The 14,000-nt window shown below is 37.9% G+C and overlaps 1 protein-coding gene across 11 annotated transcripts in view; it reads right to left on the bottom strand.

Moving 5' to 3' along the window:
- Positions 1-14,000, bottom strand: part of LRCH2 (leucine rich repeats and calponin homology domain containing 2) — a 46,156-nt gene that overhangs the window by 23,266 nt on the left and 8,890 nt on the right. For 7 of the 11 annotated variants that reach the window (XM_053989876.1, XM_053989878.1, XM_053989881.1 and 4 more), the window contains exons 2-12: positions 9,249-9,393; positions 6,407-6,533; positions 5,468-5,573; positions 5,228-5,364; positions 4,869-5,002; positions 4,653-4,740; positions 4,250-4,361; positions 3,835-3,932; positions 3,669-3,736; positions 3,333-3,437; positions 1,614-1,691 (exon numbers count right to left, since the gene is read on the bottom strand). In XM_053989876.1, coding sequence (XP_053845851.1) covers positions 1,614-1,691; positions 3,333-3,437; positions 3,669-3,736; positions 3,835-3,932; positions 4,250-4,361; positions 4,653-4,740; positions 4,869-5,002; positions 5,228-5,364; positions 5,468-5,573; positions 6,407-6,533; positions 9,249-9,393 — 1,198 coding nt within the window. The remainder of the gene's footprint in view (positions 1-1,613; positions 1,692-3,332; positions 3,438-3,668; positions 3,737-3,834; positions 3,933-4,249; positions 4,362-4,652; positions 4,741-4,868; positions 5,003-5,227; positions 5,365-5,467; positions 5,574-6,406; positions 6,534-9,248; positions 9,394-14,000) is intronic. The other 4 variants (XM_053989882.1, XM_053989884.1, XM_053989887.1 and 1 more) reach the window with 1 other exon arrangement.

The raw sequence follows: 14,000 nt of genomic DNA, 5'->3' as shown, positions 1-14,000 counted from the left end.
TTGCAAGCCCAGTTACAGAAATCTCAATTTTCTGTGGAATAATAAACTTGAAAGCTTTTAACTAAAGAAAGTAGTGAAGAAAATTAATCTGAATCCACTAAATTGCAGAAAATTGGCAAAATAATTTGTTCAGCTGAAAGGGGTTCAGGGGGAATCGCTGCAGGCACATTAATTACTGTCTTCCAGGAAATACAATACAAAGCGGAGTATGTAACATGAAAGTAGAAGTAATTCAAGTTCAGAAGTTACACTCAAGTGTGGTGTTGATGGTCCACCAATAATTTCAGCAACTGTTGTCACTCACGTCATCACTCGTCAAACCCAAATCTTTATTGTATAGGTCAATTATCAGGCCAAATACTGATGTCCTGACTGATTCATGAACTAAGAACCTGCATAGGATAACTGAACTAGAACTGCAATTAATTTCCTAGTTATGATTCCTACAAATCACAACAATTCTATTGTTACGGAGGTAACACACAAACTAATCCTCTTTAAGGGTTCTAAAACTCACAACATTTTTAAAATCTAAATTACTCAACACCACATTTATATATTCTACTTCCATATTATGCAAGCACAGCATCTACTCCGAAGTGCTTGAGAGAGAAAACGCAATGGCAAGACCAACAAAGATATTGGAAAATATTTTCTCAAATTTCAGGATTTAAAGAGTGGAATCTCTTCTCACCAACCTGTACTTTCAGATTTTGTGTAAAAATAACAATGATTAACAGACAAATGAAGTGAAAATGGTAGTGTTATTTTAAGGTTAGCAATCTTCAAGTTTAGACAAGCAAGTACTACCTTGAATCTTAAAGTGTAAAAAGACACTAGAAATCCTGTGCAGTGAGACAAAGATGATTTATTTTCAACTCGTTCCAGAGCAGTCCACTGACTTCACATCTGGCTCTGCTTTGTGACTGAAGCTGTGCTCTTCTGGATTTAGACAGTTTTAGGAAATCCCTGCTGCCAGGTAAAAACCCAGACTTAATTGTGATGCAAATTCAAACAGGCTCATTTGGAACCAATGAAAATTATTTAATCTGAACTACTCTACTGTCTTTTGAAAAAGACAAGGAGTATCCAGACTAAGTTGCAGAGCTTCAATTTATAAGGTAACCAAGTCTGAAATCACTTCATTCAACACCTACATGTTTGAGTATAGTCGACACTATACTCCAATTTTATGTTACTGGTGAGGTTTGTGTATTACAAATACTTCCACCATGGGTCAAATGCAGAACAAATGATCTCTGGTCATGCTAACTTGAAAATGATCACTTTAAAACCGAAGTATCAAACAAACAACAAAACACCAAACAAAATCCCAAAAAAGTAAAAGCACCACTTTGCACGAGGTACTATATCTGAGGTTGTATACTTAAAGAAAAATAAAAGCTTTTAGGTTTGGACTCAAAGAGTTCTTTGGAGAATTGCCTAATTAAATATTTTTCTCAATTAATATTTCATCCTAAAGAACAAAGAAAATATTGCAAACTGTTTTTGATAACAAAACATCTTAGGCTAACTCAGCCAATCGCTTTAACGGTGTTTGTTCAAGAAATGGCCAAGAGCATTTCTTTTGTCCACATTTTAAGTCTTTATACCTTGATGCACGTCCTGCCGCCCTGGTCCTCTGGAAGAGCTTTTCACTGAATGAAGTTCTATAGCTTAGTGGCCTTCGTCTGCATTCACATTTCATGCACACCAAAGTCAAAGACGAAAGGAAGAAGCAGGATAGGTTGATGGGAGAGGACAGGGAAGTCATTAGCATAGCAAGCAAAAGGAGAGGAGACTGCATATTACAAAAACATACACTGAACAAACAGAAATGTGATTAGTAAGGAGTTATTTTGTGATGCTTAACTTCCGTGAGGATTCTGTTCACTGATAGACCATATTTTCCACAAATAAGCATAGAAGTATCTTCACTAAATGCTAAATAATATTCTCATTGCCAGTCAGGGCTAAATTTCCTATTAGAGGAGATTTTGAGTTCATGTACCTAAAGATACATAAGCCAACTTTAAAATATAAATGCTAAACTAAGAAGCAAAACTTAAGAACTATTAAGATTGCACATCTGCACAATTCATGACAAAGCAGAACAATTAGCAAGACCACTGCATTGAGACACAACAATATATGACAAGTAAAATTCAAATTGCAGTACCCCAGAAGAAGAGTGGCTTGGCATTTCAAATTATTAGATAACTAGGAAATACGTAATCAAACAAGAGCCTCATGCAACATAAATAACCATTATATTAAAACCTAATATGAGAAAAACACCCTCATTCTCTCTTCCTTAATAGGAGAAAATGATGCATTCTTGGCCTTATTTGCAGTACGTTAGGTATGGAGAATATCCTAGCATTAACATTTCATTCCTATTTTTCCCCTCCCTGTGAACAACCAATTCTTGAATGCAGGGCTTGGAGTTCTAAGCAAAACCTATTTTATCTTTCACACATGCACACTACTGTTACTATATTTACCTAATATAAAATGCTGGTGAATTTTTAAGACCCTGCAATTCATAGTATTGAGATCTCAGTTTCTCTGAGGGCTTCATGTGTATTTCAACCATCTTAAAAGCAAAGCAGCAGAGTATCATAATTACACAGAAATTTGAAAGAAAAGAACATAGTATTTAAGTTGGTATGAAATTACATCTATTACTGTGAGATACTGAATGAGTGTTATGAACTATTTTAGTTAATAAACTGCTATTAAATACAACTTTCACCTCTCAGAGGAGCTTACTCTAGAAGTACCTTACAGTATTTGCCTGCTTGTTAAAGGAACAGTACAGAAACTGTTCCTATGCCAGTCTGGCCACTTCTATGTGACTCCGGCTATTCTTTCTTGTTCTTCATTTTACACAGTTGCTAACATGTTCTATTACATGCCTTTAATCTGCTGCTTGTTCCATGGCTCCTTTTCAAGATTCTGTTGAGATGCCCATAATGAAGCAGAGAAAGGCAGGCAGTTGAAATGATCTATTTTTATCCATAGATATTGTCATTAGACATGATAATGTTAAAACTAATTTCCCCTTCAGTCCACAGGATATTGACTGAAGGAAGTACGACCTAAATTAGTTTGTATCTGAATAAAAATAACCAGTCGCAAACAAACTGTAGGGAAGTTGTGTAATTCAGACAAGAAACACAGGACAGCTATCTTGACAGAGTCCATCACTTCACTCTTTAGCAGCTGGACAAAACTGTTCTCAAAATAAGGTGTCAAAAGCTTTTGAGTATAAGAGAGGTTAAGGAATAAATTAATTGTAACAGAAGTTATTTTAACTAATATTGTTATACCTGTGTTTTTGTTCTTGCTGCAACAACTGAGCTGCTATTTTTCTCAAGTCAGTCACTTCTTTGAGTTCATCATCATCTTCAGCCAGCAGCTGTTCTTTCTGAAGGCTGAAAAATTAAACATTAGTGACCTGCCTGACTTCAGTGAAGGAAGAAACAGAAATGGCTCACTATGGCAGTAACTAAGCAGTGCTTCCTGTAAGCTTATTCTCTGTCCAAGAGGAACACTCTGTTCAATATGAGAATTCTTTCTTCCATATGCAAGGAGCTTAAAAAAACCCCCCACTATCACCCCTGCCACTACTAGTAAAATCTACTAAAAATATTAAGAATATTTACCTTTTTTCATCTCTCCAGTCCTCATTTTGTTCTATTTTCTGGGATTTCTCAAGATGTTTTCCCCGTTCCTTCAACAAAATGGAAAAATAAAAGTTAGAATTGAATTAAGAAGGAAAAAAAAAAATCAAGGTTACTCAACAGTTTTTCTTTTGTTAGTCTCTGATACCTTGACATAGGAGAGCAGGGGGCCAATCTGTGAATCTCCCTGCTCAGGAAGAGCTCCCTCCTCTGCATTGGGATCAATGTAGTCAAACGCCTCCTGGTCTGGGGAGGATTTATGAAGAACAGGAAAGACATTGAAACAATTCTGTTGACCAAATGTTATTCCTGAGAGAAACAAGTACTTATGAAAAATGTCAGATAAAGATAAAACATAGAAACTGTGCCTTCTTAAGCTAGAAATAATCTTTTTTTTTCCCTTTCTCTCAAGCCTTTTCTGCTTGTTATTATTCCATTGTTTTCTGAACTGATGAAAATACAACACCAACACGATCCTGTAATTTTGTGCCATCTTCCTACATTAGATTACCTAAGCAAAGTATCTCTGTTACCTAAAATAACAAATGCACAACTGGTATTACCTTTCTGTGGATCCAGTTTACTTCCCATTACGTGATTGTCATTCCTTAATGTCTGTTCCCTTGTTGATTCTGATACCTGGGAGTGAAGGCTGATTGTATCATCATCAGATGGCTGCAAAGACACTCATGTTTAGTGCAGAACTGACATGGAAATGGTATTATATGATTTCCTGTATTCCCATCATATCATATTAATTAGAATCAACCGTAACCAGAAAAGTTAAAGAAATACGTAAGTAATTTGTGTCTGATATGGCAGTCTAAAGGTTTAAACTCAACTGTACACATATTGAAAGAATATTAAATGCAACTTACTGAGGTATTTCTCAAACGATATAAAATACAAAGGAAAAAGTTCTAAAAAAATCAGAAATTACAATTTCAACAGTGAAAATATACTCACTTCTGTAGTAGACAACCTTTTATCTCCATTATCACTTCCAATGCCAGAGTCTGGTCCATGGTTTTTATTGGGATAAAAGTCCTCCATGCTTCATTAAGAAAAACAACACACAAAAAATCCACACAAGAAAGAAGAAAACAGCAGTTTCACTTTCCATTAGAAAATAAACACCCTTTTCAAGATATGTTCTCTATACTCAAAAACCCCACTACTCACCTGTCTGTGAGTGGCTGGGAGGGGATTCGTTTACCTAATGATGGAAGATCCAAAGAATCTGGTTTTTTATCTATTCTGAGGCATGCCTGAATACTGAGGAATTTAAATATATGTACTTTGCCCTTTAAGCATATCTGTTGGGAAACACAGGAACAAAGAGAACTCTTAATTATACAGCATGTCTGCTGAGAATGCACCCCATGAAATACCTGCTGCACTGCATTTACAGCCACAACACCCCAAAAGGAGAAATACAAGAAATACAGCTAAAAAAAGAGAAAACTTCATTGGTATCACTTAGAAGAGCTTCCTCTAAGATCCTAATGAAAAGTTCTGTAGTTGCATGGTTTAATACTAACCTGTGCTGGTGGTATCTGCATTGGATTGTTATCCAAAACTATAACTTGTAAATGACGTAACTTTCTGTAACAAATGGGAATTTCTGTAATTTTATTACAAGAAAAATCCAGCTTTACCAAGGGAAGGTCTCCTAATTCTGCATTCAGGAAAAAAAGCAAATAAACAAAAAAAGAATCAGTTATCTTCTTAACACTTTACCTAATTTGCCTACATCAATGGAAAGAAGATGAGTAGCTCACCATCTGGCAACATATGGAGATTGTTTCTTCTTATGTTCAATTCTCTAAGTGACTGCAATTTTCCTATTTGCTGGGGAAGAACTTGAAGTTCATTACAGCTAATATCCTAAGAAAGATATAATTAATAAATCAACTGAACACCTTAAATGAAATTACACAGAGGAATACTGCGATCAAAACTATTATAAAACACACTATTAAAAGAAAAGAAATCCAAGAAAAGAAATTCAGCTATCTTGGATTTTCCATGGAGAAGATGTACCACAACAAATCTTGCTATTTTTAAAGTATTTAATGATTCCAGAGATTCAATTCAAGAAGTTAAATCAATGAATGATGAAATACTGGGTTTGAAATGAATACTGTAGCTTAGGAATCAGGAGTTCCTGGTGTAGTTCCCAGATCTGTCAAAAACTTCTTGTGCTATTGCTGGCAATTGACTGGCATTCTGCTCCTCTTCTAAAAATTCTTTTTCCTTAATAAACCTTGAACCAACTCATGAAACTAAAAAATGTACAGACAGCAATAGCAGGCTCCAGCTTTTTGGATACAAGCTCTAGAGGGTGACAAAGCTGCATCAAGTGAACACAGACTACAGCTATTTCTGACACTAATTTAATATTAATTTATGTAGACCAGAGTGTTTGAACAATCACAGAGTCTTTCCAGCCTTCTTATGTTCTAAATAGGTATATCACAGGTACTGGAATGAAACTCTCTACTATGTCCTTAATCACCATCAAGCGTGCATTCTGGGTTTGTCAACCTTAAAAATTAACCAAAAAATTCAATAAAACACAGTAACTAAATTTAAATTTTGTAGTTCTGTATTTTAAAAATATTAACAATTTATTATACTGAATATATATATATATATATATATATATATATATAGTGCTTATAAGTGTACTTGCTACAAAGATTCACAATTGTACTTACCAACTCCATTAGATCTCTCAACTTTCCAATTTCTTCTGGAATGGAGACCAGCTTGTTATTACTGACAACCAGAACTTTCAGTGGGAGATCAAACAGGTATTTTGGCAATGTTGACAAAAGATTTCGACTTGAAAGCAAGAAAAAGGGACAAGAAAGGCTGAATTATAATCTCTTATATAGCTGTCAGGGAGTCTGAGATGAATATGGTACAACTTTTCTCCCATCCCAGATCACATTCTCCATCTATTACAATTTCATCTACAGTGTCCATCACCAATTCCTTATCAGATACAGCCTATTTCGAGTTATGTGAATTTTAGCTCCCCTTTTTACGTGATGCAATGAGGATGTACTAGGGCAGAAACTAATACCAAAACGTACAGAGAAATCTGTTAAAAGAAATAATGTTTGACACTTGCTTTTATCCTGCTGGTACCTTCAGAAGAATCACCTGATCTGACAGTCTGCCAAGTCAGAACTTTATATTATTTATATTGCTTCTCATGTCATGTTGTTTTGACCCTCCTGAGCCATCCCAAAAAGCCCTAAACATTTAATTATTTTGCTGGGCAATAGGCTGGAAAGTAAGTCTTAATTAAAATGTATTTCTTCTGTGTATATTATTTTCCAGCTGCATGCATGTATATCTGCTTTGTGCACTGTAATCCACTACTGTATTTAAATCTACATTGAAAAATGACCCACACTGATGGACTTCCACTGCCAGAAGCACCTAAAAGGTTTCTAATAAGGTGCATTTTAAAAAGTCATTGGGAAACAAGCTTGTTCAGATGTGATATGAAAGCAATTCCTTTCACGTGTAAAAGTAAAAAAATAAAAATCAGCATTTGCTGTTGATTTAGGTAGACCTAGCTCTATTTTTGACAAAAAAGTTACTTTTAAGTGCTGACACCTGGGTTCATACTACATTAAGAAAAATACCAGAAGTTTTAGTGCTTAGCTGATATAAAGTCAGAGCACTGTTTTCATAATCTAAAAATCTTGGAGTTTTTTCTGTATTTTCTCTATGATTAAAGTTTATAGAACTGCAGAAATTTAGGAAACTTCTAACAGTACATTTATAGAAGCAATGTATTAATTCTGTTAAATTCTGAGTGAACAATACAGAAAAGTTATTTATATAGATATGCATTAAGTCTCGTTTTAAGTTGTGTTTCAAGCAGATATGCCAGGCTTTTTTGGTTGAAGGCATGAGAAGCAAAAATATAATATGCAAGTAAACTTTTTTTGAAGTGACTATAAAAACATGGCAGTGAAGCAGTCATTCATGTCAGTTACATAGATTTCCTCTGGTTTTTTCAGGTTTTTGTTTTTTTTAGGAGCTGTCTGCTTTACTATGAAATGCACAATACATTTCTTCCACCATCTGAAGCCCAAATTAGAATGTGGTTTTCTCCTGTAACAAAGCACCTGAGCTAGGAAGGCAAGATTTTAGCCTGTTCTCCAATGCTACAGCCCATACGTTCCTGCACTGCAAAATCAGTCCTTGGACAGGAGCACAGAAATGAGGACAAAGTACAGCTTGGCAAAGGATCGTCGGGAGAATCGACTCTTGAAAGGAACTGTGTAGTAGAACTATGCAGTTTCTGTGTAAAGAAATGTATTCAGCACCTCAAGCACCATCAAAAGAGAAATGGGTTGCTGCTGAAGAAAGTTAGGCCATATTTCTTTCAGAAAATACTGCGGTTTTGTATCATATTAATCCTCTTTAAAGTTGTGACAGAGCACCTTACTTATGAATTAGTACTATAAGAATTGGTATTTGCAGATTTTGAGACACAGGAGGTTTTGGGGATTTAAATAGCTCTTAACTGAGAAAACTGCTTTGGATTTGATGCAGCTAATATGAGAAACAAGGAGTATTGTGGAAAACAGGGTCAGGAGAGTTTTCTAGGTTACCTCTCTGTTGCATCCCAGGTTTGAGTTCAGATTAGGGGTTCTAATCTATGTTAGTTAGCCGAGTGCTGTGCACCCCCGTGTACCCCCCCGTGTTTCCCTCCCTGCGGTGGCTCGCTCCAGGCTGCGTGCTATTGGAGCGTCCCCCCGCCACTCCTGTGACCACTCCCCCGCCCAGCCCCGGGAGCTCGGTGTCTGTCACCCCGATCCCGCAACCCCGTTCGCCCCGGGGACCCGCGTCCGCCCCTGTCGTGTTCCGGTTGGTCGCTGTCTCCATGTCATCGCCACGGCGCCCATCCCAATTGGGTGGGAGGGCGTCTGCCCTTCCTGTCACACCCCCTATATCATCCCGCTCCCCCCCGCCCCAGTCCCGGCCACCTTTTCCCCCATGCGGGCGCTGGAAACGGGGGTCAGGGTCTCCCCGCCGCAGCTCTCCGTGACCAATAAAACCTTCCCGCCTCCCGCGTGGGTGATTTGGTCATTCCTTCCCTCTTCGCCTCGGACCCTCGCGCGGGCGACAGATCCCCGCAGCCCCAACCAGCGTGCCGCTGCAGCGGCATGCAGGAGAGAAGCGGCGAGCCCCAGCTCCGGAGGGAGGCGGTGCCGAAAGGCGCTGGATCTGCCCAGAGCCGGGAGGAGCAACGCACCGTTGCACCTCTCCTTCCAGAGCTCATACCCATCTTCTGTTCTAGTGAGAAAAGCCAACCAAATGTTTTCCAAGTTTAAAAAGAGCACTACAGCAGTGAATGTAAATAATGTGCAAAATGAGCAGCAAATTTTTATAGCTGTGGTTTCTGAACACTGTCTGTCTACATAACATCAGAAACAAAGAAAACTCTGCAAACACAGTGACCTGATGAAACAAACTGCCAACTCTCTAAGGAGGAATGTTAAATAAAGACCAAAACCAACCACCATTACTCACCTAATGTTAAGGTAGGTAAGCATTTGCAGGTTTTTAATAGATTCTGGAATGGATTTGATGCAGTTGTGATACAAATTTAAAGTTTCCAGTGGTGCAAACAACCAGACATCAGGAGGAATTTCAGTAAATCTGTTCTTTGAAAGATCTAGAAGCAAACAGAAAAAAAAATCCTTTTTTACTCAAGACTTTCCCTGCAGTGAGAGGAGGTAAAAGTACCCACTGTTATTCTTGTCATGCTCCTAAAAAATAAGGTGTTGCAAGAAGTGTAAAATAATTCAGTTTTACCAGATGCTACCCCATATAATTAATACACAAAAGAGCCTTAAAATACTAAAATATTATTGCTCAATATGCAATTACAGCAGAAAGCAGAGGAGTGACAGGAATTCACAAATGCATTTCCTACTAGTTACAGTTACAATAACACTGAATATCAATTATGATTGTCCCTCCTCTATCAAGTCTTTGTTCTGTGCAATTCTTGTGTTTCTTCCCCTCCAACTCTAGGCACAACAGTAAATCAAGGTAAAAACTCAAAGTTATTTCTCCTGTTTGACAGCTACATTAGAATCCAGTGTCATTGTACAATGTATCTGCAGTGCTAAAGCCAAGTTCCCAAAGCACTCTTACACAGTAACTGACATTCTCCAGATACACATTTTGTAACTTAACTAAAAGAGGATAAAGTTGCATAAACCAATGCCACAGGTATTTATATATAAAAATCAAGATTCAATTTAGCCTGGTCTAAAAGCAGAAAGAGGAGAGATCTTTGCCTGTGGAAACACAATTCTTGAGCTAGTCTGACAATGCTCATAACTCCTGCATTATGCAAATCTGCATGCAGGAGTTATGACAAAAGAGAGCATTACCAAAATGCACAGCACCTCTTACTATATAAAACCTTGAAAAGAACCAGAAATATAAATGAAATGCGACCCAAGAATCCTGGAAATTATCAGCTAAACTTCCAAAACCTGTGCCATCAAGAGTACATCAAACTACCCTGGAAAAAAAGAGATATTTACTTGAGAACAACTGCCTAGTCTTCTGAAAGGAACTCTGGCTGCCAACCGAAGACATTTCAAAAGGATGTGGTTTCTCAGAAATGCTGAACAAACTCTTTTAACAAAGAAGTAATACAAATCCCTTGCTATGTCAGGCTTTAGTTCTCAGTTTTTAACACTCACATGGAATAATTGTTTTTGCTTAGCTCCCATCACATTATCACTGGAACAAACAGTTCTGCAAAAAGTCTAGAAAAGGGCTGGAAAATTGGCTCCAAGTCATTGTCAGATTCAAAGAGAGCTCAACAACCTGAAGTTTAACTGGCAAACCAGCTACGAGCAGCATTTCTCAGGGCCAACACTGGAATCAATATTGCTTAGCTTCTTCATCACCAACCTGGCAAACAGGTCAGAATGTGCCTTCAGAAAGTGCAAAGACAGCACCAAGCTGGAGGGATGGGATGAGAGCCAGGACCTCCCCTGGCAGACACCCAGTGTGAATAAAGGCTCACCTGTGGCAGATCCCTGCTCACACCAGCGTGAGCTGCCGGACAGCAGGGTACCAGGAAAGCTGTGCAGAGAACACCCTATGATGCTGCACACAACAGGCTGAATGCAGGACACCAGGGTGCTGAGCAGAGGGAATGGCTCTGTTAGTGTGCTGCAGGTGACCAGCAAACAAAACAGACTGGTACAATGAAACACTATCTTCCTGCGGAGTTATTTTTGGCAGTAGCTTTAACTTTACTTCTTGAAGTCTACAATATGTGAAATTTTGTGTGCTATCTGGCTGTCATTCCATTATTTCTAAAAAACATTCTCAAGCTTAAGTATCATAAAGTCTTCCTAAAAATCAGGGTATCCACTGCTGATGCAGAATTCTGCAAACTCTACCTGCAAGAGGCAGAGAAATACATTCCTAGGTTGAAGGAGTGGCATTCCTAATGAACTGTGAGAAAAATGGAATAAAATTAACTAAAACTGAACATCTCAACAAAACCTAAAAAGCTTATTAAAAAATTAGCATGCTTGAGAAAGTTTTCACAACCAGTGAAGCTCATTTTCTGTTTTCCACTACATCAGTTTTCAAAATGTTACAGAAAAACGACAGCTTTCACACGAAAGTTTTCTGCAAAACCCTTCTTTAACAAATCCTCTCTTGTTCTAATATTCAGCAGAGTGCGACCCCTGCATGCACAAGGGATGCCCACAGTTTTATTGCTGGCCCAGTTCTACAACCTCCACCACATGCTGAAGTCTTTAATACAGCTCCATTCTGAAAAAAACCTCCAGATTTGGTTTTATCAGCAGCTGAAAAGGTGACTGAAGGCTGGTGCAAAGATCTAGTCCACAAAACAAAAGACAGAATCTGACCCTACTGCCACTGGTCCCAGGAGCAGCACTGTAGACCTGAATGAGAAGGCTCAAGGGCACCACAAGAATTTTGCCGCTGTATTTGATTCCAGCCACACCATAACTACACATCTTGGAAAGTCCCAGGTTAAAAACAGCTTTGCTATTTCTTCTGCAGAAATAAAATCTAGAGGCAAGTCCAGACAATAAGCAGAGGATGCACTAACTCTCTGCTCTGGATGAGTGGACCAGGGGTGTAATACCCTACAGGGAACATAAACCAGCTGTGGTTTCCAGCCTGGCCTGAGACAAATCAAAGCAGCACAGACTGGTTGGAGCACCTCAGTATGCCCTGGTACAGAACCCATACAGCTGCACATCAAAACACATAACGAGGTCACCATATTTGTGTATTACTGTAGAAACCACTTGTCTGGAAACAATGCCTTTCAAGACACTGTGGGGCAAGGATTATACTTTCTTATTATGAAACCCAGAAATCCTATTAGAATAGGAAATGACACCCACTATCTCTCAACAATAAAATAAAAAAAGGTAAATAAAGAGGTGGGAGATAGCATGACTTATATTACAAGAAATTTTTCATTCCATCATTGCAAAACAGCATTAGAATAGCTCCAGGGGTTGGTCCAGATTGAGTATCTATAGTTTTCCTCAATATTCTCATATTGAATGTACTTGCAGCTTTTTAAAATCAAGTAAAGCTATTTTTATCCTAACTGAAGAATGATTTCTACTCTGAAAATGTTTTTATAACAATCAAGAAGTTTATGAGACAGTATTGCCTATTATGGTAAATAAAATGTAGATATGAAACATATGCAATTTAGGTACTTTTTGAAGACTAATAATACAACAGATGACCAAGAAAATACAGTCTGAAAAAAGGAAGGAACTTTAGGAATAGAGTGCTCCTCTATAAACAACACACAGCTTCCATCTCACCTGAAAGCAGGCTGCTAGCACTCGAGAATGGCTTTGTAAGGGTTAATAGAGCTTTTTGTTGAAGCAATGAGAAGGAAGGAAAGCTGCTAAATCCAGAACCACAGATGACTTAGGTTGACAACTCCTCTAGAAGTGAGATTATAGGAATCCTTTGCTTAATCAGTTTAGACTGGAAAACTCTCAGTGGGAGTGTTAAGTGAGGACTAACCAGAAGACACTACCTATGCCTGCTCATGAATCACAGGGTATTTCAATACATTATCTCTGCAGGAACAATGAAAGTGAGAAGTACACCATTACTAAGGTTAAATTTGAAAGAGGAACTAGGAACTAGAAAAATATGAAGAGGTTGCCCTTTAGGTTTTTTTTTTTTTTTTTGGACAGAAAAAGTAAACTCTTTAGTTACTATAAGATGATGATTAAAAAACAATATATAGAAAGACCAAAAGGAAAGAATTCTAGGAAATCAGTCTGGAAGGGAAGCTATAAGAAGTGAGAAGTTATCTTCTATCAATTTAAGTCATGATCAAGAGGGAAAACAAAAAGCTCAAGCTGTCAGGTTACAGCAGTGTGCAGCCAGGTATTTAAGTAGTATTACCATCACATTTGCCTTGGTTTTGCACTTTTCCCTAAGGATGCAGTACTGCTTACCATCAGGAACATGCTGATACAGCAGACTGGCCTTTTATTCAAATCAGTACAATTCCTTTTATATTCACATATTACATACACTACATGTTGAATTTGAAATACAAGGCTCAGCTAGGAAATTTACACTGAACTTCATCTTGATATTACAGTATTTTTCATAAAACTATATTTCTGATCCAGGATATTGGTGTTAGGCTTGTGCTCCAAAATGGTATTAGGAAACTAGATCATAAAACCCCCATATTCTTCACCCCACAAAACCCAAAACTGCTCTCCTAACTCATCACAGATAGATTTTCCTAGCCGGCTTTTCTAGCAGTGTTTTAGCCTAAGCCAACCAAAATCTAAGAACAGTTGTAACTGTAAAATTAATTCTACAGACGACAACAGATGCTTAAAAACAAGTGTTCAGACCTGATCCCAAAGATACTCTTTTAGTCAATCTAAACACGAATCTGGGATCACCACACAGAACATGGGTAAAACTCATTTGTCTGTCAGATGCAAGATGATTCCAGAGAAGAAAAAAGTAGCCTCAAATACTACAGAAACACCTGCATGTGGTATCTGTAGGAGGCACAAGCTGTCAATGTCCACAAATCACTGACTGAAGAAAGCTTCGTTATATAAACAATGAAATCGCTAAGTGTCATTTCTGTGGTTAGTCTTAGTTTCTCAACTAACTGGAGAAAAAGCCTCAGGAGAAAGGAACTCTTCAGCTTCCCAAGCTCACTTCAAATGGGCTGTCCCTCTAGCATTTCCCTCAAACTCCACA

This window comes from Vidua macroura, chromosome 14 (genome assembly GCF_024509145.1).
Source record: "Vidua macroura isolate BioBank_ID:100142 chromosome 14, ASM2450914v1, whole genome shotgun sequence".
Classification (NCBI taxonomy): Eukaryota; Metazoa; Chordata; class Aves; order Passeriformes; family Viduidae; genus Vidua; species Vidua macroura.
This window is presented reverse-complemented; position numbering and strand designations above follow the sequence as displayed.